Source organism: Struthio camelus, chromosome 5 (genome assembly GCF_040807025.1).
Source record: "Struthio camelus isolate bStrCam1 chromosome 5, bStrCam1.hap1, whole genome shotgun sequence".
Taxonomy (NCBI): domain Eukaryota; kingdom Metazoa; phylum Chordata; class Aves; order Struthioniformes; family Struthionidae; genus Struthio; species Struthio camelus.
Window position 1 is genome coordinate 18,808,551 of NC_090946.1, and position 19,501 is coordinate 18,828,051.

The 19,501-nt window shown below is 37.6% G+C and overlaps 1 protein-coding gene across 3 annotated transcripts in view; it reads left to right on the forward strand.

Annotated features, from left to right (window-relative positions):
• KCNQ1 (potassium voltage-gated channel subfamily Q member 1) overlaps positions 1 to 19,501 on the forward strand; it is a 373,080-nt gene that overhangs the window by 123,149 nt on the left and 230,430 nt on the right. For all 3 annotated transcript variants that reach the window (XM_068944815.1, XM_068944816.1, XM_068944818.1), the window contains one exon: positions 1,989 to 2,109. In XM_068944815.1, the coding sequence (XP_068800916.1) occupies positions 1,989 to 2,109 (121 nt within the window). The remainder of the gene's footprint in view (positions 1 to 1,988; positions 2,110 to 19,501) is intronic.

Consider the following 19,501-nt stretch of genomic DNA (forward strand, 5'->3'; position numbering starts at 1 on the left):
CAGTGTTCTCAGGTAACCTCAGTGGTTCAAATAGGATGAGGTACAACCTAGACGTCTTGTTCCTTTTTCATTCTGCCATTCATCTCCCCACTTCCACAGTAAACATAAAAGCAATAACTGTAATGATCCAAAAACAGCTTTTTCTGCAAATCCTGTGTATCATATCTCATACAAGCATAATTTAGTGAGTGTTCAGCAAACACTTCATACAGTCTTAAGTTCAGTAGTATTATCACTTGTTATCAGAGCAACATCCTTTCCTAGAAACTGGGAAAATTTTGTTTGTACCTGGTAGAACAGAGAACAGTGAAAATTAGTTTAGTTAAAGCCCAAAAGGGTCCACTTTAAAGTCATCTTGCTATATATGTGAAACTGAAATTATTCTGCTTGCTCCACAACCTCTTTTTTGGCTGGTGGCTGCATCAATGTTAATTAAATAAAATGATACTCGAGCCAAGAAATAGAATGCTGATACTTGCTAAAATTTACTATAGAATTCTTTTTTTCTTAAGTGCTGCAAGTGGCTCCTGTTTTTAGTATAATTCTAAAATATAATTTTATCTCCTGGCAGTTATGGGTTTTTGTTTTGTTCCTCCCCCAGATTCTGTGATTTCGGAGTTCTTGCTCTCTTACTAAAGTTTCTGAAGAGTGGCTTTCTCCATTTTGTTTCTGAATGGCTGTGTGCCTGATGGTATAACAACATTTTCTCTTCTGCCTTACTAAGGCATCTACTTATTGTAGTAAAATTGTTGCATTTTTTAAAGGTTATTTCCTGATAGCCCCAATTCTATTTCCCTTAAATTCAGTTACATTTGTAATGTACTTCTGCTTTTTTTTTTTTTTTTTTTTTTTTTAGCCTTCTTGTTGCAGGGCATTATTTACTGTCACAGTGTAAAGTGTTTTATAAAATACGATAGGCTCCATAAATTACAACATAATAATTACTTCATTGAATGATCTAGTAACTTGTTCAGATAAAATTTCTATAAAGTTGTCACAATTGACCTATGGTTGTTACAGAATATTACTTACTGTTTTTTTTCCCCTCTCTGTGCAATTCAGTAATAGTCATGTATAAATATAGTAGTGATTTTATGTATAAAGAAATGCTGTGGCTTCTCTGACAAATGTTAGGCTCTCATTGGTAAAAGCACTTGGGATTCTTAATGTTAGAACTGGGTAGAATTTAGAAGCCTGAGTTTAAAAATGAAATCTATAATACCTTGCCTAATTGCTTGGATGCATGAGAGTATTGGTATGCAGGTAATTTTACCACTAAAAACTTCAGATAGTTAAAGTGTTGCAAAATGGTCTCCTCACTGAGGGCATCATTTTGGATGAAATGAACCTTTTGACGCATCTTGTGTCTAGGTTCACAGATCTTTGTGTCTAAGTACCGAGAGAGACTGGGAACCAGTTAACCTGCTCAACTGGAGCCTGGCAGGAGCTGGCTGCTCAACTTAAAATGCTTAAGCTGCTTTGTGGATCTAGACTTGATATGTTTATCTCATTCACCATAATTATGTCCTAGAAAGTGGTTTATAAATAAAACAGAAAATAAAGAAGAATATAGAAGGACTAACCTTGACACTGAATTACGCTCATGCAGCATTGCTGTAGAGCACACAGTGGTCTGTGGTCTGGCTGACTATCATATCATAACTTCTTTATGTATAAAGTTGCCAGTGATATAGATGCACTAAATTCTAGTGCGTGAGGAGTATGAATGAACAAATCAGACAATATCATTTTTACAAAGAAGTTCAAAAAAAAAATAGCTTTAAGTCTTCAGCAGAAGTTGAAATTCTTCAGGTAGAAGAAGAGTTTTTCTTTCCGTGGACTGAGATGCATGCAAATTTTTGTAGTAACTTTTGTTTGTACATTTTAATGAGATACTGAAATATTTCAGAGATGCAAACAAGCAGGAAACCTTTCTTGAAAAAGCTGAGTGCTATTGCTTTAACCTTTATCTGCATATTTCCTCACAGTGAAAAAAAGCCCAACGTTTTTAGATGTGAACACAGGACCCTTCATCAGGACCAACAGCTTTGCAGATGAGCTTGACCTGGAGGGTGAGACACTGTTGACCCCAATAACTCACATCTCACAGTAAGTCAAGGCTATTGAATAGTGTATTAGTTGACTTAGACAAGAGAAGCCAATTCAGGTGGGAGGAGCTGAAATATGGAGCTGATAGGGTATCTCAGATATTTGCGTCAAATGTTTTTACCTTGAAGTTGGTGTATGCTGTTCTGAGTGCCAGTAAATCTTAATGGTGCCCTAAAGAAAAGTTCACTTAGCTGTGACAGAAGGCTTTAGTTTTTAGCTAATGTCTGTGGGCAGCTGCTGGTTGATAGCCTCAAGATTTTCGCAGGGAGACGATGTGTGGGAGTACTTGCCTGTTGAGAACTATATTACTCCTCCATCATTTTCCAATGAAATGGCTGTAAAGTACATATTTGGAAATAATTACATGAAATACTCGTCTCTCAATTTCAGCAGCACCTTCCCTAACAGACAAGTGAGGATCTGCATTGGAAGAAAAGATCTGTTTTGATCTTTGTTACTGCTTTGTGGTGTAGAAAAATGGTCTGAAATAGCCTTGCATTTTTGTTGTTTTCCTTTCTTTTTAAAAGAAATTTTTCCACATAACTTCTGCGCTAAACTATTACGTCCAGAATTTCAGATTATTCTCAAGGACTCTTTGAACAATGAGGATTTAATTGGACTATGATTTCACTAGGAAAAAGAGCTTGAGAATTGCAAAAAGATTTTTATTTAAATGTCTTAAAAGTTTTCTGTCTTTGTTTAATTCAACTTATTATTTGCTCTAGTGAATGTGTCACGTTATGTGAAGAATTGAGTTCTTTCACCCCTCTAGTAGAGGAATGAGTTTCTTCCCCTACTATTTCTAGAAATCTGGGGATTTCTGCAATGAAACCACAGATGAAAATTCTTGGCATACTTATATTTCTGCAGTACAAAACAAGCAGAAATACCTGCTGCCAACTTTCAGTCCTTCTTCCTATACACTATAAGTAGCAGAGAAAAGCATACATACTTTTAGAAGTGCATTTTAAAAAAATGTAGTTTATTGGGCGTCTCCCCTACCCCGAACAAAAGGACTTGCATTTTCAGCTGAACAACATAAGCATACATATATTTGTAGGCAGAGAATTTACAATACGCTTATGCTGGAAGATTTCTTAGTGGTACAAGTGGGAGGAGGAAGTCATAAATTTCCTCAAGCCTTAGACGGGAATAACTGAGCAACAAAACCAGATCTAGACGTTTCCTTTGCACAGCTTTTTTGACACTTTAATTTACCGCAATGTTGTAGGCTTTCTTTAAGAGCAGGAATCTATGGTGCTAGGAGCTTTCATTATCCTTTTTGGATTTGGGAATGACCTAGTTATTTCATGTTGTCATTTTCATTGATATATTTCAAATAAAAAGCTACGCCACTACTTTTAAGTCACTAATTTGTGTTACATTTGAGATATTTTTTTCCTGTGAATGCCTTTTGGAGACCTTAGGATAAAGGTAATACACATCAGCTACAAACTGGCTACTTACTGAATTAGCAACCCAATCTTCTAGTAACATACATATTTCCTTTTTACTTCCTTAATTTTGGTCATAACATTTGTTGTAATCTCTAGGTTGTTCTGGATCATGAGTGATGAGATGGTACAAAGCATATTCCCTTATATGAGTTGTTTGAGTCTCCGCTAGAGAGTAAGAAAGTGCAGGTCACATACTGACTGGGGGGGGGGGGGGGGTCAAGATTCACAGCAGTATTAAATATAAAAATGGATAGCATATTATTTGAATGTGTCCCTTTGAAGCATAGGTGCCAAGAAGTCATAGAGCTGAGGACTGTTCATTAGAAGTGCATTTTACTTTGTATGCAGTTCATGAAAGGCCTGAAACAATGCCAGATAGACCTATAGATGGTAAGGTCTTGCCAAGTGTTAATGAAAAGCCTGCATTTTGTAATGTCAGTTGGTGTGTTGGCATGTTCAGCTAATGGATCTTACCAAGTATTTTGAAATGAAAAAGATGTTAATGTTTAGTTTACTGTTGGGTTGTGCTGTCTGCTTCCATTAGGGGTGGTTGAAAAGGAAGCAGCAGCAGGGACGTGTGTTAGTGAATGCCCAAGGCAAGTCAGTTTCCACAGATTGTTAGACACCTGTTGGTCTTTCCATCTTCATTTCAAAGACTTAGGGAACAAATAACTTGTGACACGTTTCAGTAGGACCTGAATGTTGGGCATGTGGGAGTAGAACTAAGCCTCAAATTTAGGACTGAGCAGTGGATATATTTCTGTGTGCAAACCCATCACCACTTAATAATTTTTTATGTAATAAAAGTGGCTAGTCATTTCAGATCTTTGTGTTTTTAATTGTCAGGCGTCAAAGTTATGCTTTACCTGAGAGAGTCCAGGATAATTTTGTTCTGATGTCCCCACTTGTAAAGCATTTTGTTTCCTTCAAGTCCATCGTAAGTGCAATATGATCGTTCTAGATTTGCTGATAAGGAAATAAGCCACCATTATGCAAGTGTTCCCAAGTCCTTAGCAAACATACAGCATATTACAAACAAACATATTAGGTTGTAAAAAATCAAATTAAGTGCAAGCAGGTCAAATTTCAGGTCTTAAAAGCAATCCATAGTCTGTCAGAGAAACAGAAGCACAAAGACAGTTTCAGAAATGGAAGCATAATGTAAAACTCTTGATCTAAGGGTGCTTGGATTTGGAATTAGTAAGACTATTTCTTGGTCAATTCTGTATTTATTGCAACATATGAATTAGTTTATCCAGAAGCCACAGAAAGGTGACTCCAGAATAAACATTGATTTTTTGGAAAGGACTAAATACATGAGTATTACACAGTTAATCGAAGACATGCAACTGGAAAATACCTGGAAAGTGCCTTTTAGTTGACAGTATGAAAAATATTTCCTTCTGACAGGGAGTATAAATCTTCTGGCAAAAGTGTGGGTACCTACTGTATTACTGACAGGCAGGCAGGTGGCATCATTCCTCTTTAAAAAACAAACAAACAAAAAACAACAAAGAATAAGGCCAAGTTTGTTTCCTCACTTACTTTGGATGATGGAAAGAAGATGTAATCTTTCCACCCTTACGATAAAGAGCTTTTAGGCTTCTAGGCCTAAAGACTCCTTTAAATTCCATTACAGTGCCCTGCTTGCATACGCAAAAATTATTCTCTTGGCTTTTTTTATGTAAGTGCATGTTTCCACTGAGTTTAATAGGATTGTTCTTGTCCCTAGAAGTAATGCAGGACTGTATGCAGGACATAGGCCTGACTGTATTTTAAACTTCGTTTGGAAATGAATAACCTAATTAACTTAGACCATTGCTATGGCATTACGTCATGCGGAACGGTTACTGTACCACTTAGTCATTTGTTGCTACTAATGTGAGGAAGCAAAAATACAGAAGCAATTTGAGACCTGATGCTCAAACGAGAAAGTGGTTAAAATACCGCAGAAAAACAGATCCGTGCAAGGATAGTAGTGGAGAGACGAGTGGCTGCACCTACCCTGCGTGAGAGGTCTCACAGGCAGAACAGGCAGATTGAGGCAGAGCAGTCTGTGTAATTAGCTGTCAGAGCTCCCCTATAAAATGAACTGCAACAGTCATCTGAAGAATGCAGTAAACAGCATATTGTGTGAGATAAGACTTGACTCTTGAGCGATTGTTTAAGTATCTTTGTGGTCTGTTCTGTTGTAAACCGTGAAATGCAAAACGAGTCTGTAGCAATAGCACACCTCCTCTTCGGACTTTTCACTGTTTTCTTTCTCTCTAATCAGCATGTTCCCATATTGTCTTCTGTTCCCTGTTTCACTTCATTGGGTCTTTTGTGCTATTTGCATTTTAAAGCAGCAGAAAATCGATGCTACTTAAAACAGTTGAGCCTTTGTTACCAAGAGGTTCTTTCCATGTCTGTGTTAGTATAATTCTTTAATTTCAGAATCTTTTAAAACTTTGTTTAGCATTAGTTGAAGTAGTAAAAAGAAATGAATCAAGCTTCTGAGCATGCAGCTGGGGGGAGCAGGGGAAGGAGGGAAAAGAAGTAGGTTGAACTGAGCGGATAAAAGGAAGAGGAGAAAATGATGAAGAACTGTTAATCCAATACGTCCTAATATAAGTACTTTTACTTCTTTAAAGAAGTTTAAAGAGAGCTCTGTGTTCTCCCTGAAACTTTCAGAAACTCCAAAGAATCAAAAATAAGCACGACTGTTATTCATTTCTATAGTTTCCCGTTTTCAGTGTTCAGCAGCTCATTAGACAGTGGTTTGTTTAGTCAGTTCCAGTGTATAAATGTTTGGTATTTTTTCGCCTCCTTAATAGGAGTAATTTTGGCAGGGGGAAACAATCTCTAAGTATAGTGTAAATGTAATGCAGAAGTTGAAAAGAAATCAAAGATAGGCTTTGAACTTTGTATTTAGACTCTTTACATAAGTAGTTTGATTTTCACAAAATTCGGAGAAACTGGTGAGACCCCTTAAATAGCCCATATCTAGTTCTGTCCCCTTGAGTATCATGTCAAATGAGCAATCACTGTCCTAAGAGTCTGTTAACCAATATACTAGCTAGCTATGCAACTTTTTTGCAATATTGTTGGTCTTGAAATTGTGAATATAGTATAATTCTGTGTGCAACTTTGTCTCCAGAATGGTTTTTGAAAGCATTGCTGTGGAGCCAGCTGACTTCAGGGATGTATTTGTTGCTTAAAGCTGTTACTAACATTGCAGATTTGCGTTCTTCTTGTTGTCTATGTGGTCAAAATAACTATAATTCTTGATGTTTTAATGACTCTTCCCCACATTTCATTTATCGCATTATTAGGGTGATGAAAATACACTTCTCGAGTTCAGTTGCGCTTTGTCAGTAGACAAATGTAAACATTTTTCAAAGTGGAGGCTTTCTTGCACTGGCATAGTGCTGCAATCTTAGGTTTAATGCAGTAGGCTTATGCTAAAACAAAACTGCTTTTAAGAGTATTTCCGTGCTCACAACAGTCTGAGTCATACCATCAACTTTGTCTTCCTCCTATCTCTGTCAGCCTCTCAGGTATGATAGAGAGCCTTTTAGCTATTGTATTATGAGTAATTGGCAGCTTTTAAGCAGTTCAATAGATGGAATAATTAGATAAACAAATTTAGTGCTTTTAAATCATTTTCAGAGTAAGAAGAAATGACAACAGATGGCTCTTTCCAAATGATTCAAATGAATGCTTTTGGACACTTCCAAACTTATTTCAAATAATCAAAGTGTGCTGAGAAAAACTGTGTGCAGTGTCCATGGTGCTGTAGTTACCACTGGCTTTACTTTGAAAGAATGTTTTCTTTCTTGTTTCATTAAGATTTTTATTAACGTGTTATTTTTAATGAACAGTGTACCATACTCTGTTGGTATGAGACATAACCATGTTGTCTAGAACAGGCTGTGCTGAATACGTTTTATAACTGTCTCTTTTCTGTAGGTTTATCAGTGAGTGGAATCCCTATTTGCTTTGATTTAATAGCTCATATTGTAAGATTCCTGCTTTATCTTCCTCTTCTATGCCAAAACAACCCTGTGAAGTCTGAGCAAATTTTTTTTTCCTCTCAAGTGGTCAGATCTAATGGCTGACTTCTGCTGTCACAAGAATTCTGTTTCAAATGTTGCTAAGGATACTTAAACTGTGATTTGCATGGGGTCCATTTTATTCTTAATAATGGGGCATGTTAGGAGAATAGCAGTGATAGCAGTTGTGTGTAAAAACATGCTTGAGTTAAGACCAAAACTTAATGTTCAAACATTGCTGGTCACTGTTCTTTGTGTTATTCCATTCATTTAATTTACTTGTGAAAGGAAGTTCTTCAGTGCTTGCGATATGATAGGCAGCATTTCTTTTTTGTTTGGTGCATTTCAGTATGTTATCAAATTCCCTTAGAAATAATGTTTACAATTTCTGATGATTTAATAGTTTGCTAGAAAGGGGAAAGAACGTTTCCCTGAGTTATTCTCTTTGGCATGGAAAAGCCATCGTGTCCTTGTCTTTGGTTATAAACTGACTATAAATGTAGCAGCTAAGTAGAACTCTGGGCATATTAGAAATTTGATTTTTCTCATCTGTTCCAGCTTCTTTGAGCCATTTGAGGATGTGAAGTATCCCTAAAGCTGGCTTTAACAAGAGAAAGTTCCTCTTTTATAAGGAAATCCCCAAATAGTGATGAATGAGACACTGTAATGGTTTCAGTGTCACCATCCCGTTCAGGTTTTTCATTGCAGGTTATATTGCAGAGGAAAACAGCTGTAGCAATCTGCTTCTAAACATGGCTAATCCCTTCGTTAAACAATGATCGACACAATATAGCCAATGAGAAGAACTTGAAACTTCTCTGATTTCACTTAACAAATTACTAGTTTGCTACGTAGCCCCAGGTTTAAGGGGATGCAAAGTTTCTGCAGGTCAAGAGCTAGGTAGCTGTAGTAGAATAGGATGCAAGCAAATTTCTCTCTCTTAAATCTTGGAGTCAAACAGGTAGTTTAGGCCAGTTGTGTTCTTCAGTACTTTATAAGAATTTTATTTCTGGCTTCCGAATGTTGATTGATACCAGCTGGAAGCACTACCAGAATTGCCATGGCATTCCCACTGCAGCAGTAAGCTAGTAGTAAGTGTCTTGCATTTTTTTGTGCTACTGCCTTGATTCAAAGTTATCCTAAAAAGTTCCCTGTTTGGCACCTGAAAAAGTGCTATTGCTACTGCCGTGCTGAGATAAGGGTGTTACCTTTTTTTTTTTTTCTAAGTGCTGTTGCATCTGTCTGTGTGCTTGTGTTTCATCTCTCTAGGCCTATGCCTGGAGAGGGGTCTTTTGAGTCGGGGACTGTTGCTGTTCTGTGGAGACTGTTGCTGTGTTGTTCTATACTTGTACAATATCTGAGAGGTGGGATCCCAGCTCATAAACAGAGTTTTTGTGCTCTGTAATAATCATAAATACTTTTAGCATCTGATGTCCGTTATAGAGTTGACTCAAGTTGACTGGTTGTGTCTTCCATGGTACAGGGAGTTATTCATATCCTTATTTTTACAGATAGATTACCTGAGATGCACAGAAGTTCAGACTTGTGCAGATCTTCCTAGTGTCTTATTTCACCCTCAACACTAGTAACTGAGCTGCTTCCAGTAGCCCAGTAATGAATGTGGCTAACATCTGTCCCACATGGCTACTTGTGTCTTTTATCTTGTCCCTTAGGGAGATGTTCTTGTGTACTATGGTAGGTGATTGCTTTTTTCATAGATTAAGTAGAGTGTGTAGTTTATACCGACAGATCTAAAGACCAGAAGGGATACTTAGATCATCTCCTTTGATCTTGTAAAAGACAGACTGTAGAGCTCAATTGAGTTCAACTCAGCATTGGTGGGCTGTGTTTTAATATTAGCAAAAACACAGTGAAAGAATTAACTTTCACAAACTTAGGAAGTCAATAGCTGAAAAATTCAGTAAGGAATTCAGTGTCTGAGATTTTATCTCTCTCTTATTTATTTTACTTATTTATGTATTTATCAGAGGGGAAGCACTGGTAAATAGCGGTGCTGCTATTTACCAGAAGGTAGTAAAACACTGGACAAATATGTTTGGTGTTAAAGGTTACCAGCTTTTATGAAATAATATTCTCACAATCTTTTCTCCCTTACCATAAATTGTCACTGAGGAATTCTAGTACAGCGTAAGATTACTATTTGGCTATTTTAAGTTTCTGACATAGTATAAAAGTAATGTGTTGACTTTTCCTAGTGTACAAACTGTCTAGGCAGAAGCTAAGATAGCTTAGCTATTTCTTTTGTGTTGCAGATGAACACTGCATTCCTTGGTCTCCAAGTGCTGGTATACCTCTTGATTGATGTTAAGTAATTAAATCAGACTCCAGCTGCTTAGTGATTCAGAAGTACAAGGCTCCTATGCTGTAAAAACAACAAGCAACTGCCCACTCACTAACTTTTATCATTATTTGCTTTGGGCACCGTGCAGAATAATAAGTACAAAAACTTGGGGGGGGGGGAGACAATAAAAATGTTCCACTTTTATCTAGCATTTTACAAAGTTAAATTTATGATCATTTTGAGTTAGCTCCAGAATTAAAATTAAAAGCGTAAATAAACATTTTGTCTCTATTATAAGGATAGCTTTGCTTTTCCTTTAGATGTCAGGAGTATAGCAAAAAAGTCTTTAAAACCTGAGTGGTTTATAACATACGTACTTCTGGGGGTAGGAGGGAAGGGGGGAGGTCCCAAAACCCAGCACTTGCCAACGTTTCCCATAAACTGGGGCAGAAATTTTGCTTAGTGTTTTATTAATTATATAATAAATAATAGTTGTCCAATATTGTGATAATAAAATATTCATTATGAAGTTTTAAAATGTAATAAACTTTTAAATAGCACATAAAGTAGCATGCACTGAACTGCATATATAGTGTTATGCCCACATACTATGCTAAAACAGTGCAGCAAACCTATCTAGGTTTGGCATCATGGCTCTCCAGCAAGAATCTCTTTGATATCAGTACAAGGTTGTTGGAATGCCTGTCAAGATCAGTATGTGCCAATCAAGAGACATAGCTGACCAGTGAGACTTCATTCAGTGCGTAGAGACAAACTAGTAAGTGAATATTCCTGGCAAAATTCTAATTTCTCAAATGTGTCTGAATAACAAGGTGCATGATGTGAATGGGAAATTATGATTTTGCCCCTTGCGTTGGTCAAAAATATTAACACTTTTAAATACTTTTTTTTTTTTCAATAATGAAATGATGGCTATGGATGAGTGTGCAGATGCAGATATCTTATGTGTGTGTGTCTGGAGCGGAAATAGCTCAAAACCAGCGCACCATAGCAAGCAAATAGTTTGTCTAATATGTTATTGACCTAATAGTCTAATTCCAGACTCAATGATCAAGTCCAGGCATGGAACAGTATGATATTAAAAACCAATAGTATGCATAACCCAAGGGATCTTTATATTTTAATACTTGGATAACATTTCATTTCTAATAAGGTCTTGTGAGAGTATCTTTTGTAGTAAAGTGCATTACTTTGGAAAAATGGAAATCACCAGCTAGTTTAAATATTGCTAAATAGTTTAACAAGATGGCAATGATAAAGCATAATAACTTCTTGTAGCAGTGTTAATGCACAAGGAAACAATTTGGAAAGGTGTAAATGGGGTAGTTTGCCTATTTTAATACTGTAATTTTTCAGGAAATTGCATGCTGTAGATTTCCTGGGGAAAGCTGATCTGAAAATTGCTGAAATACATTATAAATGTATACATTTATAAATGCATTTTGATTTTTCCTACAAACTTAATTCCACAGTGCTTTCCAAAGATATTTATTGGAGTTGCAGAATTAATTTTATTCTTCTGAAATATATTTCATGAGGTATACACAAGGGCAAGAAATAGGAATAGGAGTTGAAGAATACAATGTGACTAGGAAAAAATCCTTCCCTTAAAGATTATCACCTGAATAAATGCAAAAATCACATAATTGTCTACTGTGATGATACAGCAAAGAAGGGCCAAACATTGCTAAGTAAATGTGAGATAATTTTCATAGTCTCTGACATGATGTTTCAAACTGGCTTTACATGGCAGCTTCGTACCTTGTTTCCTCTCTTGTGCTGAACTAACTTCTTATCTAGATAGTATCTAAGGATCATCTGGTCTGTTTGTCTGTTTTGTTTTTTTTTTTTTTGAGAGATGCATTAAGACATTAAGGTAGTATACCTGACCTCTTTTTTTTTTTTTTTTTTTTTTCCCCTCACAAGTAAATGCTGCTCCCAGGAGGGATGACCCAATTCTGAAGTAGTTTAACCATTTCTTCCTGCTGTACTTCTCTGAAAATCCTTTTAGAACATTGACACTTCTTAAAGGATTTCTTCTGCAACTGTTTCTGGTCCCTAATGATGATTTTTTTCCCCTAAGTTAAAAATAAGGTAAGTACGCTATAACACTTCACCCTGCAAGGCAGAACTGATCTAGCAAAGCTTTGAAGGAAAGTGCTTGCTTACTGAGACGGAAGTTTTTGTTTGAAATGCTTGCCAAATCCAAGGGAGAGGTCTAAGGCAGGTAGCTCTACCTGTGATTTTGGACACTAGATGCTTGAAGCGTAGGGTGCCTAGCCTTTGGCACTGTACCTGTGATTTAAAGGCCATGGGCGATCACATAGCTGTTGATGGAAATTTACTTTCTTCATGTGGATACAACGCATGAAAATAACTGCAATTTCACAAACCATCTCAAGGACTTCGAGTTTACACAAAAGGGAAGCATGCTTAATTTTAGCCTGATCTCAAGCAAAATCACCTTCAGGTTTTTTTTTTCAGAGAACAGTTCATTACTTTTCCCATGTTACTACCTTATAATCTACTGATTGCAGCCTTCAGCCAAGAACATATCTTTTTATTTATTCAAATTTTTCATCCCTTTTTCCTTATATGTAGAACCATATTTTTTTGTTTTGATCACTACAGGAAGTTAGAGTGGGAAAAGCTAAAGATTTTTCTTTGCGTTGTTGACAAAATACCATAAATACCTTACAGTAGTTGTCAGCTAGTTAGCAAACTAAAGTTAAGCACCTGACCTTTTGCTTGTGGTTGTGTTTTGGCTTATGTTTTCCTTAGGTTCTTCTACTGTACTCGTTTCTGTGGTTGCTGAGCACCTCTCAGGATAAAAGTAAATAGGGAAGCTAGTCGTTATGTCAGGGTCCTCCTCTACTTCTCTCTTTCACAAGGAAAACCGGTGTATTTGTCTCTGTATTGTTTTTTCTCTGTATGTAAAAGTCTGGACTATCATGTCAAAAGGAAAGTGGACCAGAAAGGGGCAACCTCTGTTGTCAGTCTTCCTTCATGAACTTTTGGTCTGGGGCCTTTTTCATGCATTTTAGTCTGCTCTTACTGGCTTCTGAGCCCTATCTTGCTTGTTTAGAAAGCAGTAAAAGGTGGGATTCAGCAGTGTAACTCTTTTCAAGTTGGTAAGTTGTATGGAAGGTCTTCATTACAGAGTTAGGCAGTGGTGAATGGTTTGAAAATCCTAACAATTCATTGCTTTTAAAGTTGGTTTTAACAAAAAATGGAAACTTATTTTGAGCTGTCCCACAGATAGGTGTGCACGACCTCATTTTTCTTTTTGTTAGCAACGTGAGCTGTCAATAGCGCTTAGCAGACCTGAGTGAGTTATGTGTACAGTTATCTCTGAATGCAGTGCTTGAGAAACCAGAGAATCAAGCTTTGTGTGAAGTATGAGTTACTCAGATCTATGAACCAGAGGTGAAATTCCCTCCATTGCACCATATGAAATGTTCAAAAGCTTTACGTTTGGAGTATAGAGAGGTTGTAGAGGTGAAATGCATCCTTTTCTTCTAATCTGCCTAAAGTCTAGGATGCTAAACTGCCACATGTGTATGCTTTTTCACTGTAGTAGTTTCCAGAGACTCCAGGCTTGATTTGGAGTCCTGCTGTGCTTGGCAGTATGCATGCAAATGAAAAAAATGAGTCCTGTCCTGAGAATTTATGCTGTACTGGCTCTCCTGAAACAGGGCTGAAATAGAAGGCTCTGTTAGAAAGCACTACACTATTCTGTTTTAGTACAGTTTTGGGGAAAATTTGGCAAAAAGGGATTCATAGACTATGTCAGGGCCTATTGCTCTCCTGCACTGATCTATTTTTAGAAAAGCGCCATACTGTTCCTGGGATATTGGGGATTTCTGGTACAGCAGCACAAACATGAATTTCTCCTCTTTCCTCTCTCTCTGCCCCATACTCTAACTCTCTTTCAAGTGTGTAACATTTAATGGTTCTTGTTATTACCTATTCCATTGAATAAGTAATGGTGGGGAGACAGGAAGTCAAGTGCATGCTTAAGTAAATGTTATAAAATTTGATCCATGTTCTAGCTGCGATAAATACACTAAAAAGTTAAAATGCCATTCATTATTCCACTTAGTACTTCTAAATGTTCTAGCTTTGTGAACAATTTCTTTATTTGGGACAAAAGGTAGAGATTTGCATATGTGCTTTGTCAAAGAGGATTTGCGTTGTACTGGTGGTGTGTATATATATGTGTGTGTGTTTGTGTGTGTGTGTCCATATATATCTATATGTGGAAGCTATGCTGAGGACCATGTGAATGGAAGGTACTGTATAAGAAATAGCTGTGTATTTGAGTCCTAAAATGGCTGCAGAGGTAATGAATGAATGGAAGGATGCAACCAAAGTGTATTTGTCCTTTAGTGACTTTAGTAATTGTTCTCAATGTTTGTGAGAAAACTTGTTTTATTTCAGAGATCTAAACCAGTCCTGTCTACCTAAGATTTTTCAGTACTAATTTGAATAACCTCAGTGAAACGCGTTCTTATCTGCACCCTGTGTAACGCTCTGCCGTCAAGACCCTTTACTTTTTGGGGCGGGGGAGGAGGGGAGATGTTAAAAAAGGCTATTTGCAGTTTTCCTTTTTTTTAGGCCACCCACATGGGGGCACCTGCCAGGTCTTCAGGGGTACTTCCTTTACTCTGCAGGACTCTGGGGTTTTATGTAAGTGTATGTGCTGTGTCTCATCCATTCATCATTGTTACAACTTAATGTAGGTCTCAGGTTTGCTAAATTATGTTAAATCACTTCCACATTGAAACACAAGAATAATTTTAAATTACCATATGCTGCAAACAGCAGGATTAGGTTATTAGAGCTCTTAAATGTTTCTGTCTTTTTGTTTAAAAGATTTTGGTGTTTTACTGTACATTATGAATTGGCAAATAGTATATCCTCTAGGCCTTACAGCATTACTAAGAATTGGAACCTTTAAGATATACCACTTCTAGCAATTCTGTTTTCCTGAGGAAGGTATAGTTTAAAGATATGAACTTCTCCAATGCAGTTCAGCATAAATCTTATCTAATGGAGTTACGGTCATTATGGCTTGCGCATCTCCTGAGAGGAGTATGAGTTTTTAGAAATATCTGGATGGCAGGATCCTGTCACTTGCTAATGACTTTCTCATGCATACAAGATGTCATTGTGGCAGAAGAAAGTGAAAGGGGAAAAAGGAGAGAGGGAGAGGAAAGAAGCAAGCTAGCAGTCTAAACTCTGAGAAGATTCACATTTCAATCGCAAATTTTTGCGTTGAGCTCCTTTGTAATTAAGCAGGACGTTTGGGTAGAATAAAGAGCATAAAATATACAATGAGAAAAGTGAGATTGATGGGTAAATGGAGTTGCACATGATGGAGAAAACATTTGAAGTATGTGGGAGTATTGATAGATCTAGCACAGAGAGTGAAGAGGAGAAAGATCATTTCGACTGTAGGAAAGTAAAATGAATCTGAGAGCTGTACCTTAATTACTGGCTTAGCCTTGTCCCATCTGTATTCCCTCTGGTCAGTTCATTGGAAAGCGAGAACATTACAAACACCTGAAGAAGCAGCTTTTGGGAGAATTGGAAAGAAAGGGGCAAGTCTTCAAGATGCTGTGGTGAGGCAGGTGGATTGTGGGGAAAAGAAGGAGAGAGGAGGAAAGAGTAGTTGAAGGATGTAAGCTTCATGGCACAGAAAGGACAGTGGTATGAACAGAAAAGGAAAACAAGCAGCAAATATGAGAGAAACACGAGCTGATATTTTTGATGTTACAGGGCACATTTATCCTTGGTATGTGGTGTCTCTAATTCTGCTGACACTGGTGTATTTGAGTAACTTGTTAAAGCTGGCCTGATGGCTTCATTTTTTTCAGAGATTAGTTTTGGTGATGCTGCATTCTAGGCATCTAGGCACTCCTCTAGGAGTTGTGCAGATCTGGAAGTCTGTTCAGAAGAAGCACATTCCAGGAAATTAAGCTTAGTCATTTTTTTCATACTACCCTTCCATCCAAAAGCTTTACAGCTTCATGATATGGAAATATGAGATTTGATGTGAACAAGACTGGTCTTTTAGAATATGGTTTGTTTGTTTTCCCTCATCAATTCAACTCAGCTTTAATCTACTTAGTTTTAATTCTTCACTTTCCCCCTCAGTTTTCATCTTTCCAAGACTCAGTGGAAGTCCTTGACTTAGCAGTTCTCCCTGCACCTGTATTTTAGGCCTGCCACTAGATCCTGTTTATGGAAGACATTTGTGTTCTGCGGCCAGGAATTATTTCTCTTCCCTGTTCGTTTTTCCTACTGTCACTCCAAACAATTGTGTGTGCCCACATACGGCATGTAGTAGCAGGGCAGAGGGATGGCTGATTTGTTACTTTGGAGGGAGTCACTTTGATGGCTCTCCAAACTCAGAGAGTCCCAAGGAGAAACTGAAAGGGGGGACCAGCAAGCTGGAGTCAGTACCGAAGGTTGAAGAGTAAGCAGACTTGTACTCTGGATAACAATTCATATAACAGTGCTTTCTATGCTAGCTTTGCTGAAGATCCATAGGTAGGTGAAGTGACCAAAAATGAGGCATTTTATTTTATTTTATTGTGATCTGACTTTCTGAGAGGGAAAGGTTCTAGGCCAAGTCTTCTAGCACACTTTTCTATGACAGATGTTCTTCCTTGCACGGAGTGCCTCTCCCTCTTCTATATCCTTTTTACCCTAACCATAAAGCAAGGCACCCACTTCTTCCCTTGGTTCTTGGTGACAAACATCTAATATAGCTCTGACTGCCTGCCATCTGCCGACATCATCCACAGGCTCTCATTGACATTCATCCTCTTGATGAAGGCAGGGGGTGGGGGGGAGGAAATCTGCCCATGTTTCCTCGATGGCAGTTCTCTGCTGTCTGGCCAGAGTCCAAAGCCTTGTTTAGCACTTCTCATGTGCCACATGGGTTACCCCAGGCTGAAGCCTGCATAAACCCCACATACCTACCTTAGCCCCCTATGCCATAGGGACAGATCATAACATTTTGTAGCACATTTGAAATTATTTCTAAGTTTCCCAAAACAGGCACGGTATATTAATATATCTAAATTACATATGGAACCACATTCTCATCAGAAAATATTACAACCCTTAAGAATCCCTCAGAACTTGCAACTAAACATTTAGCAAATGTGTTGTTTTGTTTGAGCAAATGATTTAATGTGTAAGCACATAACCTATATGTTGTTTAACTTGAGTAAGCCTGTGTGCGTATCTGGGCCTCTGTTGATGGCCTTTGTCAGTTTTACTCTTGTCGTATAGTATGTTCCACATGTTGACCCAGGCTTCTACGTTCAGACCTCTTAGTGAATTACATTTTACATCTAACTTGCTGAAGCTAGCTGACAAGCTTGCTATATGTTTTTGTATAATCAATTTCATAACTGACCTGTAAGATGCTAACTTAAGAGAAACAGTTCAAAAAAGGGATTGTACAGTGAAAACAGCCTTTGATAGGGAACCATTTTTTTTTGTCGTCATTGAATCTGTCAGTGATTTAGAATTGCATAATTTTAGAAATGTGTGTTGATATTTTCTGAATTGCATTCTAACATCTGTACCCTGTGTTTTGTTTTGTAGTAGTTCCATGAACTGTAGCACTCTAGTTTCATACTGCATTTTTTTAATCTTAAAAAACAGAAATAAGGAGAAATGTCGAAAGTCTTGCAAAATCCCTCAGCTAAAGCAAGTGGATCTAGTTTAACACAAGGGGGCAGTCATGTTATATATGAAATTATGCCTACCTTTAAGTTACTCATTCATGGGTTAATAGTCAACTGGATGACAAAATTAATATAGTAGGGTGGCATGAGTGCATTCTTCTTATATTTCAGCAGCATATACTGATGCTACAAATAGAATAGAATGGGAGCCAAAATTTTACCACGAAAAAGTATGTCAGTGTGTATATGATGGCAAAATGAGTGTTTTGTTCTAATATAAGATGTATTTCCACTCCTGATAAGATTGTAGAGGAGGTACATAACTACAGTGCTCTCCGTATTTGTCACTTCCAGGCATCTCACTGAAGTGTAATATCTTCTCGGGCTGGAGGATGAGAGGAAATCTGATTATCTTTTGAAACTCTGGATACAAAAGGTTTCAGCTGGAAAGACGACCTTTTTTTTTTTTTTTTTTTTTTTTAAGACTGTTGATTCTGTGAGAAGGCTTGAGTAGGAGATCTCTCCATATTTGTTTTGGATGGGAGATAGGCTAGCGCTCTAGAAGCCTCATTGTAGGCTTTCTTCCCTCTTTTGTACCCCTGCTCATTATATTCCTGGAAAAACCAGCTGGGTAACACTCAGTGCCGTTAGTGAAAACTCAGTACAATTATTGTCTTCAGTGCTTGGGAAGCATTAAAATACTAGAGTTGGCACCTATGTCCAGGTCTCACTTCTGGATGTGGTGGTAGTGCTTTACCTGGATCACAGTCCTCTTCTGTTTGAAACACCTGACTACTCTCAACATGAAACTGAATCTGCTTGATTTGCCTGGTGGGTGAGGTTGCAGGAGTAGTGTGATCCAAAGCTATAATCTAAAAGGAAATTCATTTTAATCCTAATCTATCATGGCACATAAGGAACAAGTCTTGCAGCCTAATTTTAAAAGTTTCAAACGTAGGTCCATGGTGAGAATAGGTCTCAGGGCAGAATACAGGGAGGAAAAATAAGTTTGCAGCTTAGCATGTTATCTAACTCTAAATTTGGAGCTTGTTTCCTGTTAGGAGAGATCCCATATTTAAAAGCTAACAGATCTGATCATTAGTTGTTTTAGTATTCTGCTGCTGAGCAAGGGTACCTATAGCATTCTCTCACTGTGCTGGTTTCTGGTGTAAGTAACAGCAGCCTCTAGCCTGGTAGATCTAGATGGGAGGCAGTGCTCTTTAAAGGCAGTTGGTGACTCAATGTGGCTAATGTGTTTTATGCTCCAGGACATTCTCATCACTCTGCTGTTTCCAGGACTAGGCAGGTGATCCCTGCAGATTGTACCACCGTAACTCCAGCATGCCATACAAAAAAGTTCCCTGGGAGCCAGCATCTCTTTTCTCCCTTCTCCCATTTTTATGGTACTTGCTTAGCAGACTGCTGTAAAAGTGACACTGCAATCACACTTTGGTTATTTGTCTCTCAGGAGGCATAAGAAATTGATTTAAAAGTTTCTGGTTTGTAACTGGAAGCTTCTTTTGTTAGAATTAAATTATTGACAAAAGGAGGGAAAGCCCTTGAAAGATATGACAGAGTGTTTTAAATAGTGCTACAACCATTGAGCCTTCAACTAGACATAGACAAGGGCATAAGTGACTGAGGTGGGAGAGAACCCTAAAGTTTTCATTGCCTTCTCCAACAGTGTCCCTGAAAGTCATTTTTGCAGAATGTTGGCTTGTACGTGGAAAACTGTGATAATTAAGAAGTTGCATCTTCTTTTGGTTTAATGTTTTCTTTATTATGGCTGATAGTGTTTCATTATATACTTTTTTTTTTTTTGAATGAGTATTAGTTTAATTGTCTGTGGCATGCTTTGCTGTCAGGAAAGAA